Source organism: Platichthys flesus, chromosome 20, assembly GCF_949316205.1.
Source record: "Platichthys flesus chromosome 20, fPlaFle2.1, whole genome shotgun sequence".
Classification (NCBI taxonomy): domain Eukaryota; kingdom Metazoa; phylum Chordata; class Actinopteri; order Pleuronectiformes; family Pleuronectidae; genus Platichthys; species Platichthys flesus.
Genome location: NC_084964.1, coordinates 15,420,149 through 15,444,246, shown reverse-complemented (window position 1 = coordinate 15,444,246; position 24,098 = coordinate 15,420,149). Strand labels below are relative to the sequence as shown.

The following is a 24,098-nucleotide window of genomic DNA, read 5'->3' as shown; positions in this document are numbered from 1 at the left end:
ATGATATAATGTCACACAATAAAACTAATCATTCATTGAAATTCAAGGCTATAATATTCTGTTGCCTTATATATATATATTTATATATTTAGAGAGAGAGAGAGAATACAGTTAAACACAGCTGCAACAAAACAGATCATTCAATAAATTAGGATTTATTTAGTGCTGCATAACTTTAAACAATTGACAGTATTTATGTGTGTGTGTGTACGTGTATGTGTGAGTGTGCGTGCGTGTGTGTATTTAATAAACGACAAGGTGTGTGGGGGTGGTGTTCCTGTCGACTTCCCCATGACGTCATCCCTCCCCCGGCCTCCCATTGGCTCGTGTCGCCTCGTCGTGTTTCGCTGCAGCGGCCATATTTGTTGATGTGTCATATCGCAGTGACTTGTTGTGGCCGTCAGCTGGAGACGCGTCGCGCCTGAACTTCACCTTCGCTCCGATCGTCGCCTCGCATTCACCCGCATCATGGCTCTCCCTCCCCCGGTGAGTGGGAACACTTCCGTCCTTCACTCGGGTTGTTTTTATGTTTGCGTTAGATGCTAGCGTTAGCCGCGCTAGCCTCGGTGGACTTGTAGCTAGCTAACCCCTCTCTCTCTCTCCCCAGCGTTAGCTTGACCAGCGAAGGGCAGCGGCGGCTCCATTCAACATGTCAGCCTGCGGTTTATCTGCCGAGACACTTGATCCACCCGCTGTTGACTCGCTGTGTTTATTTGTCAAAAGGGTGTGCCACGTTTCACACTGAATAACGCGTTTGCCTGGCGGCTAACCAAGCGGCTAGCGAGCTGAAGTCGGCTTTGCATTAATCTAAATGAACCCAAGTGCTAATAAAGCAGCATTGAATACAACTGGGACGGTCACACATTCTTTACACATGGCGCATTAAGGTTTGTGTTATAATAAATGTGTTTGGTGTTATTACGCTGACGAGCCAGGTCAGTGTTGTGCTGTGACACCTGTCGCAAGGACATCATTGCTATTACACGCGTTGTAACTGTTTCCACTGCTTAGCGAGAAAAAATGGATTATGTTTCTGTATTTTCGCTTTGTCTCATTATCCCAATGGAAAGACAGGAAATACAAGGTTTCCAGGTGTTGTTATACGGTTTGAAATGTGAGGGAAAGGTTACAGCTGGGATTGAATGAGAAAAGGGGGTTGGTTCCAAGGGAGGATCTTTGGATCAGGAAACATAGGAAGGGCCCTCGGCCGCCACAGATCAGCTGTCAGGACAATAAACAGAAAGGTGTGGGAAAGGTTTTTATGGCTTGCAGCTATTTTCAGTCATTTCAGCAATTAATACCTCAGTAAATGCTGACAGGGGGAATAATGTGTGAATGATCAAAGCAGGGCTGGAGACAGAGCTTCTTTCTTCATCATTTTATTCCATAGTTTTTGCATTTTCTCCACGTCTCTAAAACAAACTGTACTGAATTTGTATCTAACTAACCTTTGTTAAGAATTCAGACTTTTCGACTTGGTTTAGATAACCTCTTTTTCTCAGGTAATATAGTACAAATCTAGCTGGATGTGTTGTAGCAGTACCTGACATTTTGACTTTAACTGGAGGCTTTGTAATAATCATGAATACCTATCTGCACCTCACGCCTACAAGAGTAACTACGTCAGGTATTGACAGGCACACACCTCCCAGTGTTGGTGAGTTTGCCTTCGTCCGTTCGGTATGCCTTCAAGTTATGTGTCTTGCAGTTACAGATAAACTTGCATGTCACCAGTGAAATGTGAGGAAATATGTAGTTTATAGCTAGCAGCGTCATAGTTCTTCCCGGCTCAATGCAAGGCCATGACTTTACTCTTTGACCAGGAAGACACAATATGCAGATAGCACAAACCTGCTTTATTGGTTGTTCACAGGGAAACAGTCATCGTAGGCTATGAAAACGCAAACAGCTCCTCAGTCTTTGCTTTCAATCAGCTCTCATTCTCTCCCTTCTTTCTCTCTGACAGATTTAACCTAAGGAGGGACCATGGATCAGCCTGGTCCTGCTTCAGATGCTCACATCATGGAAGGATTAGTGAACAAATCTGTGTCTGAAGGATCTCCCCCTGTGGATCAGCTCAACAACGGCACAACCAACGTAGAAAATGAGGATCAAATAAATCACAATGGTGCAGATGATTCAGAAATGTACAGTCAGGCAGAAGACGAAGCACAGACTGAAAGGGAATCAATCAAGTGCACTACATATGTTGAGACTGACACAAAGACAGAGGCGGAAGCTCTACCATGCAGTCAGGAACAATTGGAGGGGAGTGAGACGTATGCAGACACCGGCTGTCATAGCAGTTCAGATTCTATGGAGGAAGGGATATCTTTATTTTCAGATGAGGCTGGTGGAGCATTGGTTGCCCTCAACACCTCTTTAGACAATGTGGTAGAAAACTCTCCCGCTGTTCTTGAAGGCACAACAGAAACCCTATTGACTTTTGATGAAGCTGACGTCCCTCCAGCCACAACTCAGAACTGCAATGAGCAGCCATCAGTCGTGGTTACAAACTGCTCCACTGAGCCATCGCCTGCTGATGCTGATGATGGTTCAGATGAGAGTCCATCACCCTCTTCTGTCCAAAGCACTTCCAAAAGCTCCCCTTCTGACTCAGCTACCACATCTGGGATCTCAAATGGCCCCTCAACCCCCAGTTCAGACACTGTCAGCTCCTCACTTGCTTCCAGTCCGCAAACCAGTGCCAACACCTCAGCCCCCTCACAGCCCTCGTCGAGCCCGTATGACACCGATTGCAGCCGGAAGCTTATTTCCCAAATCCAGCGTTCGCTGTCACAGGAGTCACTGCTGGATGAGCTGGAGTCTGAGCTTTTGGATTGTCAGCTGACTGAGGGTGAAAGTGGAAGCAAGAGAAAGGGGAGCTCACCTGTCAATGGGCTCCCCACAGACCAGGAGGACTGCATGATGGTCTTTGAGAAGTGTATCCAGTACAAATATGCACAACAGGAGAAAGCTATTAAGAGGTAATGTGCTATTTTCTAAACCCATAATTTTAACCATAACATTGAAATGGGCCAGATTAACAAGAGATTAGTCTATCTACTAATTATTTTTCCTTGTAGTTCAACAATACAAAAGTGTCTTTATGGAGCTGACACACAGAATAATTGTAATTTACAGTCTTAACAGTTCGTGTTTATAGTAATGAAACTGGACTTCGGATAATTGAAACAGAATAACCCACATACTTTTCCTATTCTGCTCCGGCTTCTGCTCTAATTAACAAGAGTCTAAATTCTTCAGTGCTTTGTGTGGACTTGACCTGAATTGGTATTGTGTGCTTATTTGTGTGTGTGTGTGGTGCACTTTTGTGTATAGGCTGCTTGAGGACAACAAAAGACATCAAGAGCTGATCCTGGGTATCTGTTCAGAGAAGGACAACATGAAGGAAGACCTGAAAAAGAGGGCGGAGACAGAAAAGCAACACATGGCCACCATTAAAAAGGTTGGTTTCATTCTCTGCTGTCTGCTCACGTTATGTGTGTGTCCTCTGGTCCAAATCGGCTCTGCTGTTACTGTTAATAGATTTTCTCAGAACAATGGAAATTCCTTTTGCTTTGGTTTTCATCAGCAAGGAAGTGCTTCAATGCATTGTTTTGTCTCGACTTCCTGTCTGTACCAGATTTTTACTTCTGAAAAGGCCTTAAATCTTGTCAGCGTACAGTTTAATGTTAGGGGCTGCTATTAAGGGATGAAGGAAAATGTATTAAAGCAGTTTACAGCGGCTTCCTTCATACAAATGTAAATTGCTAGTTCGATTACGGGTTTATCAGAAGATCAGTGACTTTGTAATTTGCTTTTTAAAACAATCATGTGTTAATTCACTATTTCATCATCTCAGAAACAGATCAAACATAACATACATTTTTTAATTAGATAAAAAAAGACTATTCTGTTGGTCAAATGCTGAAATATCCCTTTTTTACATAGATATACTTTCAAGAGAAATGCTGGACTGAAGCCAGCGCTGACTATTCTTCAATTGGAGGAAAAAAACAGAGAATAAACGATGTGTAGCAGCACAAAACGCAGCTTCGCTCCAATTTAATTAAATCTGCAGTCTAGCTCTGTGTGGCCGGTAATTAGGGAAGTCAAACAAAGCAATCTGTACCGAGAAAAAAGAAAAGGACATTGAGTCCTGATTACTAGCACTCAATAGACAACGCAAGCATCATAGGCTGTATTTGTTTGGGGGAAATCTATGTTTTACATTTCCTTTGATTTTAATAGCTCTCCAAAATCCCAATACAAGAATTCTGTATTTTTAAAAACCTTATGTATTTTTTGTATATGTGTCTCATACCCTTTAACTAGAAAAGCTCCCTATATAACTCTACCTCAAGGGCTGCTCTATTCATCAGGGCTGTTCTAGCAACGCTGTTGCTATAGAGGGAACGATAATTGATTCTTGCTTTCTTGGCAACAGCATTTGTTTAAGCATTGTGCAAGCAAAAGGACGTTGGAGGAATTTTCATTACATACACTCTATGTATGCTTGGATCAATTTCAGTCATTTTCTAGGACTAGATGTGGGCTAAATTTATCAGACTGAGAAACATTTCATAATGTAACCAGTGTAACACCAAACGATCAGATCAACACTGATCATATTTGAGACCAAAAAGGTAAAAGATCCTCTGTCTTATTTCATTTAGCCTCCAGCACGTTCTGTCAGGTATCATCCTATGTAGCAAGTCATCCCGGGTGTGTCCCAGGCTTACATGTTGCCTAACACGTTGTTTACACGGTGTACTCCCTGTTTCTGCAGTTGGAAGGCAGGGTGGAGGAGCTACTCAGAGAACTGAAGGAGTCACGGGAGAAACTCATTCACCAGGACCAGGCTGCTAAGGCTGCCCTCCAGCAGATGCAGAAGGAGATGGCATACCGACTAGAACAGGTACAACTGGGACCTAAATACTTTGCGACTCTCTGATAAGCTGGTCATGCAACATAGTTTGGCCCCAGCTTAGTATCAGGATTATTTTAATTGTGGGTGAACACATTACATAAGGCACTTTTCTCTTTCCCCATTCCCAGTAGAGGAGTTTGCCCCCCCCCCCCCCCCCCGAGTGAGTCATGTTCGATGTCACAAAAGCAAATTAAATTGAGAAGCTCTCTCACCTCGCTGTCTTGCTTGTGTTGTATCTTGAATGCTACGAAGAAAAATAAAACTGTTTATTGTTGTTTCCAAGAACAACGAGTATGCAAATGTTCATGGCTATTTATATTTAAATATTTGAACATTCATCCAGGTGTCATGTTTCCGTCCCTGCCGATCAGAGCTAATGAAAACCAATGCAGACATATTTCAAACCACAACGCAGCACTTTGCCCTCTTCATCATCCACGGCTCATGAAACATCAATACATGTGTATATAAAGTGCATATTCAAGAAAGTACATTATCAATATGAGAGGGCTGAGACAAACAGTTAATGCATATCTATCAAAACAACTCTGCCAGAGAGTAAAGAACTGTTATCTTCATCTTCAGAAAAGAATGATTGCTTACTCTGAAAAGCTCAAATATATAAAATAAAAAATTTGTTTTTACAAAGCCAGCAGCTGAACAGTCAAGGTCCCTGCACACCAAACTCGTGTTATTGCAGATTAAATCACTTGTTAAGCGAATAGTGCAGGAGAGCAGATTTCTCCTCCTGTATTTTACCCACCTGCTTTAAGCCACGTACAGTATTTTCATCCTGACAGTTTTGTCACACTTCACAATTTTTAATTTCACCGTTCAGTGAACAGTCTGAGGGAGATTCTGCACTCAGTCGTCCCTCTCTGGGCCGACCCATTTGTCAGTCCTCCCTTGTAATAAGACGCTGACCCAGTCCTAATCAGCTGTCGCCCCAGTGGTTTGAACCGTTAGGTCATGTTATTTAATCGACGACACCTTCTTTCTCTTTGATTTATTGGTTTTATTTAAAATACATACCATGTGCTACATCTATGTTCTTAAAAAAACAAAACGCATGCACAGATTATGTTTTAAGCGTTGGTACAGTTTCTCCTTTCTTGCAAGAGCGAGCTGTTGGAAAAGGACAGGAACATAAAACTCTGCTGTCATATCTTGACAAAGTGAGAAAATCTGGTACATGTGCATCTCGATGGGATGAGGAATGAACACGCAGGTGTGAGACGAGTAGGGAAACCAATGAATGAACCACCGGACTTAGAGTAAAGGCCCCGTTCAGCAAGTGTACCAGTGTGGCGCTTGGTCTTAAAATGCAGAAATGATCAATGGCATCATCTTTACATTGATTGGCAGCGTTTTATTGTGAAAATAAGCAACCAATAACTTTCTTTGTAATTTGTTTGTGTCAATATCTTGTCTTCTGGCCGTGCTATGTATTTTAACAATATGTCTTCTCATGATTAAGGCCATTTTACGCATAGAAATATTTTATTAATTAAGAAAATAATTAGCAGATTAATTGATGATGACAGCTACTGTTTCTCACAGCTGTAGTTAACATGAAAAACTGCTAAACATGGGATTGAGAAGGTCTGGCTGAAATACTATTATTATATTTCACTTGATTTGAAACTGTAATATTGCTGCCATGTAAAGGCAAATCAACCTTGTTTGGAAAAAGGTGGATGAGCTGACAATTACAGAAAGAGTCAGCAGTTAAGTCTTCCATCCAGACTGAAATGCAGTCCATGCCTGCTTGTTTTATCACTTGCACAAGTCCAGGTTGAATCTGTCAACATGCTAAGGAGAGGAGACTTTAAATGTTCTTCCCCAGCCATCTCCTTTTAGGGATTCCTGAGGGGAAATCACTTTGTTCAGTATAAGCAGCTCAGTGACCGAACTGTGAGAAATGTCAATAACCTAAATCTTCATCTAAACAACTGTCTCAGACGAACAGGAAATGCGATGAGGCACGTCAAGAGAAGGAGACCATGGTGATGAAATATGTGCGGGGGGAGAAAGAGGCCCTGGACCTGAGACGGGATAAGGAAAGTTTGGAGAAGAGGCTGAGGGAGGCCACCAAGGAGGTGGACCGCCAGGCGCTCCGGGGAAACCAGCTGGCTCAGGACAAAGGCCGGCTGCAGCAGCTGTATGATGCGAAGGTACTGCTTTGCTTGCAAGAAGGACATAAAGATTCAGTTACCGCTCTGCCTACGTATGTGCATTTAGCTTGAGAGACAATATCTGACAAAAACCAAACATTTCTACAGAGTACAAAGTTAGTAAACCATTGTTTCGAAGTGTCTGAATATATTGCAGTGTCCTGTATGCATACAGTTTATGGAAATTAGCATAATGTAGCATAAATAAACATTATTAACCTTCTCTTTTATAGTTTGTACTTAATATTTAAAGTTCATACTTGCTGTAAATCAGTTTTATATTCAGCTGTACTTTTTATGACCTTCTTGGGGCTTGTAAAAGTTGCGTGACTATTTATTAAATAAGCATCTCAGCGCAGCCAAAAAGCTTTTGGCCGTGCTGCATTGTACCTGCTTCACCCATCTGTCTCTGTCTTTTCAGGAAGGGGAGGTCGGCAGGGTGACTCGAGAGGTGGAAAAGTTGAAGGAGGAGATCAACTCCCATCTTATCAAGGTCAAATGGGCCCAGAACAAATTAAAGAGTGAGGCGGATGTACACAAGGTAACGGAACAGTGTCAGTTTTTAAACTTAGTTTGAGAAGAGAGCACTGTATTTGCTTTGGATGGGATTGATCACGTGGACATGCTGCATTCAAATTTAATCAAATGTGCATTTACATAGCTGATGTGATGTTTGGCTTCATAAAGCAGCTGCAGCTCTAGTTTACAGTGAACACACACAACATTTCCTTTTGTAACGACACAGTCAATTTCCTGCTTCGTGTCTATTTTCTTAATTTACTGAGGTTTGTTTGTCGAGCACGTAACTGCCAAACATTCCCACGATACAAATGCCATCCCCCTTCAGTCATATTATCTGCAGCCGCCCCATAAAACTACATGATTAGATGTTTTTTTTATTATTATTCAGGAGCGAAATTAAATGAGGTGAAAACGGTCCAGTAATGACCCTGCAAGAAAATCATAATTTACACTGGAGCTATTTTTGAAAATGTCCATTACAACATAATGGTTTTATTTTTAACCGCCCCAAAGCGAACACACAACTATAAACAGAGGCCGCGGGAGCTGAGCTGCTAATGTTTCTCTTCGTGGTTGTTTGAATGGTGGATGTGTGTATAAATCATTCTGTCTGTACATGTGTGCATACATCTGCTCGAGAAGAACACAACCTTTTACAAACCGGCTGATACAGCACAGGCTTTGTATTGAAGTGAACGTTATAAATACGAAATTGACTTGTGTCCACCTATGTGCAGGAAACGAAAGACAAACTAAGGGAGACCACGTCAAAGTTGGCCCAGGCCAAAGAGGAGACCGAACAGATCCGCAAGAACTGCCAGGACATGATCCGAACCTACCAGGTGTGTGATATATGACACAGAAGTATTAGGTTTGCTTCTGGGGAAGGAGAAAGGCAAACAAAAAAGGAGATCTGTGCCCCCAGCATCAAACTGCAAGTCAGGGTTTTTATGTCTATTGAAGGGATATGGGCAAAATGGAATGATCTTAATTCCAAATGATCAAACAATTGATGAAAGAAATGAGTTGATTGAACGTGTATCAGTTGCACGTGTTATATATTCAGCTGTATCTGCTTTCACATACAGGAACTGGATTTTTAAGTAGGAATTTGAACAGATTTTTATCAATTGTGCAAATCAGAACTTCGAACAGGCCTGATTCTTGTTTCAGGAGAATGGCAGTTTTCATTTGTACCTTATGATGGTAGCAAAGAGCTGCCTAACTTTTCTCTCTGGGGTCGGGATGCATATGCAAAACATCATATAAGTGAACATCACATCAAAATAAACCAGATAAAACAAAACAACAAGAATTTGAAATAAACGTTATTTTATTATTTGCATATTTAAAAAGGAAGGTATTTGTAGCGAATGAAACAGTTGAAACCAGCCAATTGTGACACTGTTTAGCATAATAATCAAGTGCTAACTCTTCCCCTAGCCTCCTCCATATGTCAACCTCTCTTCTGCTGTCGTTTCAGTCAATGCATTCACTCCATCATTTTAATTTTTCTTACGTTTTTTTCCTGTTCCCAGGAATCGGAGGAGCTGAAGTCCAACGAACTGGATGCTAAACTGAGAGCGACCAAGGGAGAGCTGGAGAAACACAGGCAGGAACAAACAGACCAATTAGAGGTGACAACCACTGTGCACACAAACAAACACTTTCTCACTCCCGTAGACACATTCATTCAAACACCCACCTCCTCGTGCCAGCTGACGGCTGCTCGCTTTTCATCAGGTCCACTAAAATACAGGGAGTTTGCATTCCTGCTTAGTGTGAACTATGTTTCTATTAGTTTTTATGCTACGTTATTCAGATTTTTATTTGTGGTGTTGATGCCATGTCTTGTAGTAAAATTGTGTATTTTCAGCTGTTTCCATCAGTGCGAGAGGTGTAATTGCCTTAACTAGGAATGAGTAAGGAACCAGCTCTGCAGGCACACACTTGTGCACACAGGAACACACATGGACTCACTCCGAACACAGTGACCTGTTTTTCTGTCAGCCTCCTTCTGAGGGGAAATGGCACTTTAAAAATAAGTGGCCTAGAAATAATCGATACGATGCCCTGTATTTTAACAACCACCCAGAAGACACCAGGCTTTTGTCGCCATCTTTCCACAGTCTTAATTTTTACAGGGAGCTTACAAATCCTTAACTTGCCTTGATCCGAATTGGAGTCCTCAGCGACACCGTGCAAGGTTCTTGGTTCGAATCCTCGTTGGGCTGGGGCGTTTCTATGTGAAATTTGCATGTTCTCACTTTTATCTGTGAGGGTTTTCTCCTAGTACTCCTGCTTTGATTGGGGTTATTATTAATGGTTTATTATTACATAAAATCTTATTGGAGATATTCCCAGTGGCAGCACACTTTCTGGCACATCACTCATACTGTGAGCTCTGTATTGCTGGTCTGCTGATGAATTAACTGGTCCTTGTTTACTTTAGTATGTGTGTTGTGCTCAAGTGATGATGCAGCTCAGTCATAAATAATGCACAGTGAGTTTCCATTACTGTCGGGGTAGACAACATTAATAAGCGACTGGAAGGGATGAATCGAGGAACTGGATGATGAATTTGTGGGCATCTTCTATTTCATTATATGTTGTCGTGGATACGCCAGGCTGCTAATGACTTCTTGGAAAAGTTGACTAGACTCCGTACCAGTTAATGGCTTCGTTCAAAAACATGACATGAAATATTATCCAGCTTTGTTTTCACATGCTTAATGAGTACGTAAGCAAAATAACTTTAATGAATCAACAGTGGGATTGCCAGGAAATGCGTCTACAGTAAAACGATGCTACTGTAAGATTTTCAGAAAGTAATTTGTTCCATTAAGTGTGATGGAAGTTTAAGTTGATGTAAGAAACCACCAACCTGGTTGGCGGGGAAGAATCATTTTCAGTCCCTTTTTAAAACTGGATTTTCAGGTTTAGTGACCGAGACAGTTTATAAATGAGCAGTCTCTCATATGTAAAATGTATAATTGTGGATATGTATCTAACATATAACGTGATGCATGCTGCAGGTACACAGAGTGAAGGCCAAAGAGCTGGATGACCTGAAGAGGAGTTACAAAGAGGGCATGGATGAGCTCACAACTTTACGCACCAAGGTTGGTCTCACATATAAGTGCTTGAACACCTGTGTGTGTCTGTGTGTGTCTGTGTGTGTGTACAATATCAGCACATTGTTCAATTTGTGGGTGTCGTTGTGCAGTTAAAGTGTTTAGAGGACGAACGTCCGCGCTGGGAGGACGAGCTTAGCAAGTACAGGGAGATCATCAACCGGCAGAAGGCGGAGCTCGGCCGCCAGAAAGAGAAGATGGACGAGATCGCTGCTCTCCAGGACCAGCAACAACGGTACACACACTCTCACACTGATCATGTAGAAGCTCAAGCATACACACACACACACACAAGAGTAGTATTTTCTATCCCTTTACTGCATATAATGGCTTTTTAACTTTGCAGAGTTTTTCCATGCGTAGAATAACATATATAACAAACCAGCTTTTTTTTTCATGGCAACAAGTGACACTCGAAGCGAGTGTGCTACATTAGCTGAGTACAGCTTTAGCTTTCTGTGAATCTAAGCCTGAAGTATAAATATAACTCACACACTGTAATCTGATAACCAGATGCCCCTGAGATGTTTGTTTAACGTCTCCATTATTCATTATGCTCCGGTGATGAATCTCCACATCTCGTGGTTTCCACAGCATTGAACTCCCAGTCCAGAAGTGTTGAGAGAGCTGCGGGCTCGAGCACCCGGACTACAAGTAGACAATACAGAAATGTGACAGTCAAGCTCTAAAACATTTTTCTTATTTAGTCCCAGTAGCCTCAGTCCATTTTAGGACAGACTAGAGGAATCGAACATGGTCCTTTTTAAAGGACAAAACTAGCTGCTCACATCAGCAATAAATTAATATGTGAAAATACACACAGTGGGATCCTGTGGCTGAACTGCAAAACTTGCACAGGCAGTAAAACAACATTTTCAGCATTTACGTCTAGACAAGATCATTCCTCATTTTTCATAACTCCCTGGCGTTTTTCAATCCTTGACTCGAATATCAACATTCAGTCATTTCTGGTTCTGACAGAACGCTGCAGGTTGTTATATAGTTTTTGTCCCTTTTCAAAGATAGGCCAGAGTTGGATTTAGCTCACAGGACAGTGAGGGATTCGGGGTCTCTGTGGGTTTGTGGCTGTGCTGTCCATGAGCATGTGACTTGATGGAGAAACCTTTTCACTTATTGAAATGCTGCTCTCTGTGAGTGCCAGTGGGCCACAAGTAGGCGGCACCGACCCAAATAGATTCGTGCAAAAACTTTTTTTTGGCTGTATTTCTGACCAGCAGGGATTTTTATTCCACCACAAGCACCAACATTTTTTGTTGTTGGCAAGAAAAGAAAATAACTTGGTTGCAAAACTTCTTTGGTCCGTCGACAACTTCAGTGACAGTGACTGTGGCTCGTTTTTATCCACTTCAGTGATCTTAATGAATACATAGGCAGTGAAATGTTTGTATTATTTACACATAATTAAAAGGATAACATCTAATTCTCATGTATAATTCCAAGGTATTGCATGGCACTGACAGGGAAACGTGTTGTTAATGTCCATATAATTTGACATTGTGAACATCTGGTAAATTTATTTTGGGTTTGGTGTCACACAGAGACAAACAGGAGATCACGTGTCTGCGTGAAGAAGTGGAAAGCCTCACCAGCCAGATGACTGACCTTCAGCGCGATGTGCAAGGCAGCAGGGAGCGCGAGGCGGAGCTACTGGGCTTCACCGAGAAACTGAGCAGCAAGAACGCCCAGCTCCAGTCCGAGAGCAACGCACTGCAGTGTCAGCTGGACCAGCTCACCAGCAGCTTCACAGAGCTCCAAGCACAGCTGGAGGAGACCAGGAGGCTGCTCGATGACAAGGTCGGGTGCACAGGGAGACGGATAGATGTAGAGTTGATGTAGGAATGAAGCTCAGTTGATTAACAGAGCTATTCAGTTCACCAAAATATTACTGCAAGAATACCGTACTGAAAACCGCCATAAGTCACAGTGGTCTCATTAAAAAAATATGAGTTGTCTGTCCTAGAGTGTGCAGTGTCCATTAATAGTGATATTTCCTGGCTTTGCGTGCAGGAGAAGAGCGGAAAATAATATATGCTGTAAATTCTTCAATTAAATCGTATTTCTGTATTCATCGTGCAGTCGCGGCAGCTGAAACAGGAGGAGTCGCTGCGGCAGCAGGAGGTGCAGGGCCTGCAGGAGGAGCGGACAGCGCTGCAGACGGAGGTGTCCCGGCTACAAACCAGAGTCGATGAGCTCAGAGACGAGCTGGTGACACAGAAAAGGAAACAAGCTGCCAGCATAAAGGACCTGACAAAACAGCTAACTCAAGGTCATACGTTTAAAAAAAAAATCACAGAAAAGACCAAACCCAGAGGCTTTTGGATTTTGGATTTTATTTCAAATTGCATGTAAGACACAGGGTTGTCATTACCATTAAACCGCAGCTTTGACAAAGTAGTAATTGTGTAGACATCATCCATGTATCTAGGCATACATCAATCTTTTTTCCCTTTACTCTGACATTTATCTTGAGTATGGAACGGCTTGGCTGAGAGACTGGGGGATTCAAAGTCAGGTCAGATGCAGATTAAGAGGAGAAAGTGTAATGTGATTAAGAAACGAGGGAGATGGGAATGAACAGATAGAAAGCTAATATTCCCCTGATGTCAGGATTATCCTTTGAGCCACCTTCCTCTTCTTTGGTCTCTGGGCACACGCATTAACCTTAAAGCATCATTATTATTGTATGCACAAGATTTTCCCTTTTACCTGAAATGAGCTATGAACATTTTCCTTAGAGGAGCCTGTTGTCAATCATCAGCGTTGCAATTACACTTCATGAATAAAGTCATTTTCAACCCTTTTTTTGAAATGCATGAAAGGTTTGCTGAGCAGGCACTCTTCTTCAAAATCACCCTGCGTCACATTTACTCAGGTGGACGCCTTCAACTCAAGCAGGGATGCTTAGCTGTGACTTTCACTGCGTCTGCCGACAGTAATTTGTTCCAAAAAATCACACGTAGTTAATTTTTGCTCGACCACAGAACATTTTCAAAGTCATACTCCCAGTGGGTCCCGGCTGCCAGTCCCAGATCGTGTGGAAACTAAGTTTAAATATACAATATAAAATGTTTCTGCTACCATTATCAATTCAAATGAAATGCTTCCGTTTCATTCCATCAATTTCGTATTGTATATAACACAGATGTATTGGTATTAGTGTCTTTTTTGACAGTTTCCACTCTTTTCTTCTACAGCCCGTAAGAGGATGGAGCAGGTGGAGAACGGACGCTGCGACAGGGATGCCGGCAGTATGGGCAGTCGCTCTAGTTCCTCAGGTACTGCTCCTGGATTTGGTTAGTATTTAACACAGACAGTAGTGTTACCATTTAAGGCTTTGTTTTTCAATAGTGGTGGTGGGATGAATCACCCCCTAAAGAAGGTATTTTTTATTTACATACTTCATGATAACAAAGGGAAATGGTAATATTTATATTTCTTCTTTAGTTTATGGAAAATTCACATACTTTACAGCGAGTCGACGCATAACTTACAAGTTTTGAACTCCTGTGGCCATCCCCTCCTCTCCCCAGGCTCTTTGAACGCACGTCACGGTGGCGTCGAAGAGCGGTCGCCAGAGAGCCAGTCGGGTCCTTCAGTTGTGGTCGTGGACAGCTTCCCAGAGGTGGACAAGGCCGTGCTTGTGGAGCGCATTGTCCGTCTGCAGAAATCACTGGCTCGCAAGCAGGAAAAAATTGAGTTCATGGAAGATCACATCAAGCAGCTGGTGGAAGAGATCCGCAAAAAGACCAAGTGAGTGGCACGGGCCAAAGGAGAGGGAGCAGGGAGAGGTGGAGGGAACCTGGGGCAGTTTGACGATTAGAACGCATGGTGCTCAGATTGTTCTGATGCTGTGGATCCTGGTTTACTCTCAAACAAACCTCATGGATGAATCAACTTTGGAAACTTCCGACACACATTGCAAAAGCTCTCACAACCTCACAAACCTGCCTCAGTTCCAGACCCGACAGCAGTTTTAAAGTTACAGCCTAGTCGTCCTGATGCAGTTGTACTCAAGCTTGTCAGCATATCAGCACTTGTGCAATCACTAGAAAAGCAAAAGAGGCCACGAGCTGCAGATGTTAAACAGTTAAAGTGGCGTCAGGAAAAAAGAAAAAAAAACTGCTTACGAATGAGAGAATGCTCTGAGGAACTGCTCTTTTCTTACTCTTAGAAAGTTCAGGTACTAAATGGTTTATAACAAGTTAACCTCAAACATCCTGTGAGTTATTATGCTCTCACAAATTGTGTCACCTTCAAGAAAACACCTCACGTGATAACACACTCGGAGAGAGCAATTTCCTGCAGTTATGTTCAAACAAACTTATGTTCTAAAGCTATAAGCACTATCTAGAACGGCCTATTGCAGATACTATAAGGTCATATTTCTGTCTGCACATTTTCTTTGTACTTCAGCACATATTCAGACACAGTGCACCTCCACTCCTGAACTTAACAGACAGTTTATGCTGAAAAACACAGTTTAAGGCTCCCCACCCTCTTCTTCTTCATCTCTCTCTCTCTCCTCTCTGAATTCCAACACCTGCAAACATTGCACTTCTGATTTGTGACAAACTTCACTCAGCGCTATTAATAGTCAAGTCAAGGTGTCTGTGCGTGGGTGGGGGGGGGGACAATGCCTCGGTATGGATCTTTAACAATGGTACATCCTTAATAATCACGTAAACTAAGGAGGCGGTGTGAAGGACGTTTGGTGTATTTTAATTACTGCACTTCATGTGCGGGTTTAGAAGTGGATCGTTCATCCCTATGCTGGGATGAAGTGAGTTATGGAGTTAAAACCGTCTTGTTGAGCCAAAAGGATTTAGGACTTTCCTCTCAAATTAATGAAATATTATTCATTGATTAGTCAAGATCCCTCCGTACATCTGGTTAAAGTTTAGCATCCCAATGGCTCCTGTAACCAGATGATATCGACAACGCTCACATCAAGTCTCTCCCTCTTCTCATCTATTTCCCAGCTGTTAACTCCGATTCAATTCATTAACCTCAACCTACATTCAGTTAAAATTGAGGACGAATCCCACGGTTGCCAGGGCTATAATTAGCTCTGTAAAAATCTTAGCGGGGGGTGTTGCTCTTCGCCGAATGCAGCAGCGAGATGTGAATTTGTCCTTTTTGCCTTTCTGTCCCTATCCCTCCAGGACAGCCTGGTGAGCACTGGCCATCTTAAGCTACTGTACCTGTAAGCTTGAAGAGTTATGGAAGCAGAAGCGTAGTGGGACAGATAGTGGAAGAAAATAATTAAACATTTAATTATGGTTTTTAATTTACGTTTGCACATCCATACCACACTTGTGTGATGACAGTGTAATGCATCCATTTGCTCACTGACTGATAACGATTGCATCAGTTTACTACCACTTTAATACATTGTGGAGTCTAAGTCACCTCTTGCTATTTCTCATCATGTTTTAAAAGTGGCATGTTCACCCGCTGCTACGAAGCCCAACACGCGTCGTTGGCTTTACACTGAAATTGCGATTTGAAGTAAATGAGCTAAAGAAAAAATTCAGAAATGGCAGCATGGAGGGAAATGATGTCTGTCCTTCAACAGCATCACCTGCTTATTTTGACCATTAAGTCTAAACGGTCCAAGCCTGGGAATTTAATTAAAATGACGCAGATGCGAGCAAAGCAGGAGCAGTCGTTCTGTTCAGGTGAAGATGGCCATTTATCTGCAGAGTGTCCATTTTCACTCTGCTCAGGTTGACATCAAAGGTAACTAACTGCAAATCAAAGCCATTTAAAATCAACTGCAGGCTGCTGAGGATCCACACCTGCTGTTAAAGTATAATATGATGGATCCTTTCAAGGTTGTTCCACTGCCACACTGTTCATAAGTATCCACATTAATAGAGCAGGTGCAGTGTTACATGCTGCTGCAAAATATGACGCACATAATTACCTTTTAAACAAATGGCTTCGGCAATTTAGATAAAAATTGCTTCAATGATTGATTTTCCTCTCACCACAGTGTGTTGTGTATTTTCTCTGTAGCTACTCTTCCTGTCAGGAGGTTTAAAAAAGGTTTAATGACTAGTCTGTAGTTTGGTCTGACACAACATGTCCAAGACATCACTTCATGCATGCTAGACCTGCTGCCCTCATCGCTTGCACTGTCAACTGGGAGGGGGGGGGACAAGACATGTCACTCACTAATGCTCCCCTGCACCCCCCGCCTACCTGTGCATGCCATTCAGCACAACATGTGGACACATCGTTTTGATTTCTGTCACTTTTTTGTTTTTTACTAAACACTGTCGCGATGGAGCTGGGGTCGAAAATAACTGACCCTTGCAAGTCTAGTCAGAGGTAAGTCTCATTTCCTGTGTGTGCAAACCCAGGTGTTTGTGTGAATGAGAACACTTTGTGTCGGCTGCTTCTTTGTTGTGCTTCTTTTCTTTTTTTTGCACCATAGGCTTCTTTGCTTTCATTGAACCATACACTTTAAGTCTGTGTTGTGTTGACTTCTGTGAAAGACAGAAAGGAGCAAGTAAGAAAAATGGCTTAAACACAAAAAAAGCATGTTACATTTTTTGTTATGATTCATTAAATGTAATATCATTATTTCAGGTGAAACTAGAAGGGCACTCAGAGCACATTTCCTCGCCAAAGACCAACAGATCTTTTACACAGCATGTTCATTAGAGGAATGATAGTTAATTAGCAGTTTCCCTATTTACCAGTCACTTGCTGCCCGGCGACAATGACTGCTCCATGGAAAAATGTGTGTTTAACATTTAAAGACAGAATAATGTGTGTATGTGTATTTGCTCTGAGCAGAACTATTTGCTACATATGAAGAATCAAAGCCATCACGGCACAGAAAGGGGACATCTTAAAGGATGTAGTACACTAACTGTTTTTTCATTTGTTTTCATTTTGTAGTAATAGTGACTGCAGTAGTCGTAGTAGTAGTAGAAGTTCTAGAATTCTCAGTTGTAGCTATTCTTCTCCTTTGAATCTTCCCTCCACTTATTCCCTTCTCATCCCTTCTAATGAGAATCTTTCACATTTAGAAGTCAGGCCGTCGTCTGCCTCTGTTTGGAAAAACAGATTTCTACTGAGTTGGAATCTTTTTGCAGAATCTTACCTTACGGTCACAAACATCCCTCGGCTCTGAGCTCTCCGTGCAGTTACACTTCTTTAAAATGAAACACCCGCAGACGCATCCTCAATTTGAACTAATCAATTCCGATGGGGGGTTGAGTGTTGCTGCCAGTTCGGGTTAGTGCTTCAGGTACATGGCCGGGTTGACAACAGGTTTAAGATATTGATCCTAAGAGATTGTTGACCTTTTTGGAAGGACAGTTCACAGCCCTCTTTTACCGGCACACACACACTGCCCTGCTGAGGAGAGAATTAAGAACACGGATGTGTTTGCAGAAGCTTATAGCCAGAGAATCCTCCAAATACTAATATACATGCATTGAGCGAGGGAACGAAGCGTAATGTTTTTTCATGGGTTAACATGTCATGATCTTATAGGAATCTAATGAAAAAGCAGGCATCACACACATTTTGCCCAAATCATACAAAAATCCACCGAGGTAATAAAACCACTGAAGTTGCTACTACATCCTGTGAAAAGAACATAAGCTATGTAATATATATATACACACACACACAATGTATTTGCAGTTACCCTGAAATGTTTTTAAAGAAGACGGCGTTATCCTCCTTGTATCCAATCAAAATATTTGTAAAGGTTTAGAGGTTATATTTATCAAGATATACATATGTATTTATCACACAGAATCAAAAAAGTGAAAACCTGTGGATATAGTATTTTTAAATCAATTTGATAAAAGTCAAAGTATTCACACGAATCATTTGATTTCATTTGAATTCTGGGAGCAGATTCAAACGCCACAGTTTTCATCTTCTCTTCCTTTCCCTTCTCTGGCTGGTACAGTCATAATCTTTCTTGCTATGACTGGGTGTATTCCATTTACACAGGTTCGATAAGGCACCCGAGTAGAATTACTATTCCAGTAGCGTTCGCTGCTTTTGCTGCTTTTTCGCTGCTGGAAACGGTTTTATTGCTCTGTAGGAGCTCTCCATGCTCCCACCTATGAATCCCACTTTCTCAATATTCATTGCTTAACAGTCTCAGTCTGATGGCATGCACCCATTCCATTTCCTCTCCTCTCTTTTTTCTTTTCTCAGAGAACGTGGTTTGACTCGTTTCCTCTGCTTAATTCCCACAGAATTATCCAGAGTTATGTGCTAAGAGAGGAGACTGGGGCCCTGTCATCGGAGGCCTCGGATATTAACAAGGCCAACCTGGGCCGGAGGGGGGGCATCATGGCTTCGCTTTACACCTCCCACCCTGCGGACAGCGGGCTGACCCTGGATCTGTCGCTGGAGATCAACAGAAAGCTGCAGGCGGTGTTGGAGGACACACTGCTGAAGAACATTACTCTGAAGGTAAGCTGTCCCCCAGCAGGCATCATTCCCCCCCCCCCCCATAAGTATTTAACTGTTCCACACGCACGGTCGGTCCCGAGGATACTGGCAGGGGGGTGCAGCTGCTGGCATTGCATCTTAATCTGCAGCGAGTGTATTACTGTTGAAGCTTTGATGACATGAGTGGATAATTAATTGGATGTGCCAGTGTCATGCTCCACCTCTGGAGTCACTCAGCCAGATGTGACTTGACTGTGTGAGTGTGCAAGGCGCTGCCGGCACCACAACAACACACAAGCTGTGAAATCTAGACACAGAACCAGAATGGCTCTCAGTGGATTTCACACTAGGAAAAAAAACGAGTAATGTTTAAGAAAGTGGAGCCTCCTTATTTGGACCTGCACCAAAATATCGTCCTTCCAGGGTAATTCTTCCAGTAGTTGTTGCGGAATTGAGATATGTATCAGTGTCCCCAGCTTACGCTTACATATTAATAAGAATGATATATTCTCAGTGAGGTTTTTCCCATCCTGAATCTTAAGCTCATTTCCTTTAAGGCCTCACACCTCCATCAACCCAGGAGACGAAGGGATCCCCGGATGCTGCTAGCTTCTGTAGCACCTTAGCACCAGACTGATGAAGAGACGCTTTTAGTTTCACATCACAGAATAGAATAAATCAACTCTTGTCAATAACGATGTTGATATATTGGCCGTTTATAAACATAAAATGTGTTAAATAAATGATACCAAGCTAGGAAATATAACATTTATTAAATCGTCTAATATTCTAATGAACCCACAAATAAAACCGAGCTTCGACAACATGTATTGTTAGAGCCTCCTTAATTTTCGTCTTGTTTTACTCCCAACGAATATCATTGACACTTTTAAGTTCCTTCTTCTCTTTCCTTGTAGAAATAAAAGCAGAGAAGCAGCCGCAGCTCGTCTCATTGTCACTTCATTGTCACCATTGAGTCTAAAAGTCTTTTCTCTCGTCCACAGGAGAATCTCCAGACACTTGGTGCCGAGATCGAGAAGCTCATAAAACAGCAGCGAGATCATGGCGACGGAGAAAGGAGGAAGTGACGCGACCACGTCCCGAGAAAAGAGAAAACAAACGACTAATCTCCAACACAGCATTTATTTTGAAGGGACAGCAGCATTTGAGTATTTGAGACATACACACTCTCATTCCCTCAACGTATGAAGGAGCAAATTGAATGTGGCGAAGTGCCAGTAGCACCCCCAGGTTGCTTTTCGGAGAACCTCTGTTTTTTTTGTTTGTTTTTTTGTTGTTGTTTTTTTGTTGTTTTTTTGTCCTGTCTTATGGAACATATCTGAACTTACTTGAATTCTTCCATCTACATGGCTCCTTCCCCCCATTTCCTCCTCCAACACAACAAATCTTCCTCTGGCGGCCGTCCCTCTCCCCTGAGCTGTGCCAAGACCAAACTATTCGGGCCAGTTCCAGCTCTGACTGCCTTGAAAAATGAATCGACCCAAGATGCCATAATCATGAATGTAAAACAAATCTAGCTGGGATTTAGTCGCACAACATTAAACACAGATTTGCCAGTGGATCTATCATAAAACCAGAATTTGTTCCCAGTTACATTTCTCTCATCACAGCTCTGTCCACACTAAGCAACCTAACATGGAACGATCATCGGCCAGTATGCGCTCTTTGCTTCTCTCCTGATGTCCATCTGCCAATAAGCCAAATGTATTTATGAGAGGCTGCTTCTCCAGCTTCACCACGCAGCTGCAGTGAAGTGGGAAACACATCCCTCCCGGCTCCTGGGGACCTTGTATGCCATCGTTTCTCATCATGTTCTGCTCTGCACAGCACTTATGACCGAAGCTGGCGAGGCAAGGTGCCTCACGTCAGCAGACTCGCTCGTGTGTGTGACCCCGGTGCTAGATCCAAGGAAGCAGATTGTATCCTCGCATTGTGCCGACTGTGTGGAGGAGTACTACTCTCAGGCAGGACTCGAGCGTAAACACCGCTCAGTCACTTCGAATGGAGCGACTTGGGGCCTCGATGAACTGCATCGAGGATCAATCGAAGTAGAAGTTAACAAGAGTTTATTGTTTTTCATCAGTCAGCCAATCAAAGCGTTTTAAACCCATAGACTGTAAATAAAGATGGACTACGTGTCTGCCCCTTCCTCTACTCAGACATGAACCAATTCAAACTTGAACATACATTTGTGTCATAAGAACTCAGCTAAGTTGACAGAAAAACGTATTTGACTTTGAGTTTTCAGTTTGGTCCACTTTCCGTCCACTAACACGGAGGAGGAATGAATCTTGCTATAGTGGATTTTTTGGCGGTGTCATGTCGTCAGTCTTTATATACAGACTTTGGTCCCCAGCATGAAACTGATTGTTGGGATGTTTGCGCGGAGCGTGTGATTCCTGCATTTAAATTGTGTAAAATTTGAAGATTATGCGACAAATGTAAAATCATGCCACGGTTGAAGTCTGGTCATTTTTAATGTGATTTCTTTTTTCTAATTTATTTCCAGTCCCATGAAAGTTTATTTCCAGATGTCTGATCGGTTTTCAGTTTTGCTTTTTTTTTAATCATCAACTCAAATAACTTATTTATAGAATTTCTGGAGGAATATCTAAAACATTTTCACTTTTCTCTCACTTTAATCTGTTCTGATAAAATGTTCCTGTCGCAGGCGTCATTAGTGTCAACTCATATTTTTTTCTGCAGCATGTGCAGAATATGATCTTGTCGGGGGGGAATGTTATATTCCTTTCCGTTGCCTCTTTTTATTTTTCTTTCTCGTGTCACTGAGTGCGTTGTAGTAAATCAAGTGGAGAAGAAACGGGGGTGTGGGGGGGGTGAGAACCCGGGAACTGAAGCTGTAGCTCAGGAACGTTTTTGGAACCTATAGAAATATAACCAGGGACAAAGTGCAATGCTGTTCCGTCCATGCATTCCTCTTTTTTTTGTTCTGAATGTGTTGGTTTGGCAGTTCACTGTTTGTGTGTCTGTTGCTCGTGTATTGGCAGCATGCGACTGTGCTGGTGTTTGAATGTTAAAGTGTCCCAACTGTCTGTCTGTGTGTGTTTGTGTGTGTGTGTGTGTTCACACCTAATGTACATGTCTCAGCTCTCCGGCCTTGTGGGCTTGCACCACACCGTCCGTCCACAGGGAGAAACACGCCCCCCTCATTTTGCATCTGGGCCACAGGAACGCTCCCCTGCAGCTCGGCAGCTCCACATAAAACCATTCTTCTGTTTCACATTCACAGCCGTGAAGTTTCTCGCGCAGACGCAGAGCAGAAAAGCTGCGGGGCACCTTGCACCTTGTACCATCCCACGATGCTAAAGTTTCCCTGGTTCTTGATTTGATCTGGTCGCTGGACGCTGTCACAAATGATGAGCCTCCTTCTCTCTTTCACCTCGATCAGAACGGGGGCTTTTATAGGCCGTGAATGCTTACAGTCCGATCCCAGCCCTCACGCCCCGAGGCTAATTTGAAATGGCCCAGTATGCGAATAGAGATGAAAGTTTCCAGGATTGAGGTCACGGAGTCCTTAAAAACCTCCCCGGTGCCGCAGTGTGCGCTCGGGGTTTGATGTGCATCTGCTTTTATTTCATCCAGACGGATTGTTCCCGGTATGTAAACGTACAGACGGCAAAACCCTGAGATAACATCTTGATTCTCCCCCTGATATTGACGCTCTGCAACCTTTGGCACTGAGAGAGAAAAAACAAATCTGACTTACAGTGTCAGAGTCTCTTGTGACTTTATCACATCAGGTTGCTTTCTCTATTGTGTCGCTTGATTACTATGAAAACAAACTCATGTGGATGTGAATGTGCATCTGTAGCAGTGCGACTGAGCTACTTGCTACAGGGGAGGTGGAGATTTTGTTTCTGTTTCTGGTGCAGAACCTATGCAAAACACCCGCATGGGATTTCTTAATTCTTTCCTCCTAATTCTCTGAGGTACGCTAATGCGCTTCTCCTGCTTTAGTCTCAGTGTGACACCTGTGTTTCCCACAGCCTCGAAAACAAAGCTGCGTGCCGCAGCATTGTACAGACGAATGAATATAAACTCAACTATGTGGAAATGAAGAGTGTGAGAGTTGAATGAGAAGTTTGTCCTTTTTCTTTTTTTCTGTTTTCTAACTCCTGTGCAATGATTTCCTTCCTTTGCTCTTTTGTCTTTTGTGGAATATTCAAACTGTGATTATATACATTTGTAGATATGTCATCCTGTAAAATTATCATGAGATCTTTTTAAAAAAACACTGATTCTGGATTATGTTTGTATATATCTTTGGTGTTTCCAGGGAATAAAAGGAGAGAACTTGAATGTTCAGCACTGTTTTGTTGTTCCTCTTTTCCACCGTGACGATAATGAGGTTGACGCTAACATCTGTTTTCCCCTTGTTTCTGTTTTTCTGCTACAGTGGAATGAGGAGGGATTCAGGTAATGGGGCGATTTAACCTCTCCCACAGTGACTGTTTCTGTGAGACGCACTTAAAAAGCAGCCGTTTCAGCAGAGCTGGAGGTCACACACATAACTGCGCCACTGTCACTCAACCAGGCAACCTTTCCGAAAAGATTTAAAGGCGGCGTTATGGGAATACTTCAGTCCAAGGCAGAAAGAACTCAAAGGTGAACTTCCCTCATTTTAATGTCGCTGGGGGCATCGTTCTTACCTGAGTAACCTAGTTTACTAAGAGCGCTGGAGTTCCATAAAATGTATAAATAGAAAAGTGGAAATGTGGAGGGCTGCAAATAACCACGATTTTCTTTAGTGGGCAGAGACAGGATGTTTCTTAGGGAGTCCGTCCCTCTGTCCTCTTGTGGACAAGATGTCTCAAGATCTCCTCGAGGGAATTTCTACAAATT

At 42.6% G+C, this 24,098-nt stretch overlaps 1 protein-coding gene across 2 annotated transcripts; it reads left to right on the top strand.

Moving 5' to 3' along the window:
• Positions 1–361: 361 nt before the first annotated feature.
• On the top strand, positions 362–23,561 carry ccdc186 (coiled-coil domain-containing protein 186). Of its 2 annotated transcripts, none has more exons than XM_062414070.1 (16): positions 362–486; positions 1,967–2,987; positions 3,343–3,469; positions 4,793–4,921; positions 6,895–7,107; positions 7,529–7,648; positions 8,367–8,471; positions 9,168–9,266; positions 10,665–10,751; positions 10,856–10,998; positions 12,323–12,578; positions 12,861–13,050; positions 13,979–14,059; positions 14,315–14,534; positions 19,016–19,235; positions 20,219–23,561. In XM_062414070.1, exons 2-16 carry the CDS (start codon positions 1,987–1,989, stop codon positions 20,300–20,302), a joined length of 3,075 nt encoding a protein of 1,024 aa, XP_062270054.1. In that variant the 5' UTR covers positions 362–486; positions 1,967–1,986; the 3' UTR covers positions 20,303–23,561. The 2 variants fall into 2 exon arrangements, with proteins under 2 accessions (XP_062270054.1, XP_062270053.1); XM_062414069.1 differs by having other exon boundaries at positions 13,979–14,077.
• The last annotated feature ends 537 nt before the right edge of the window (positions 23,562–24,098 follow it).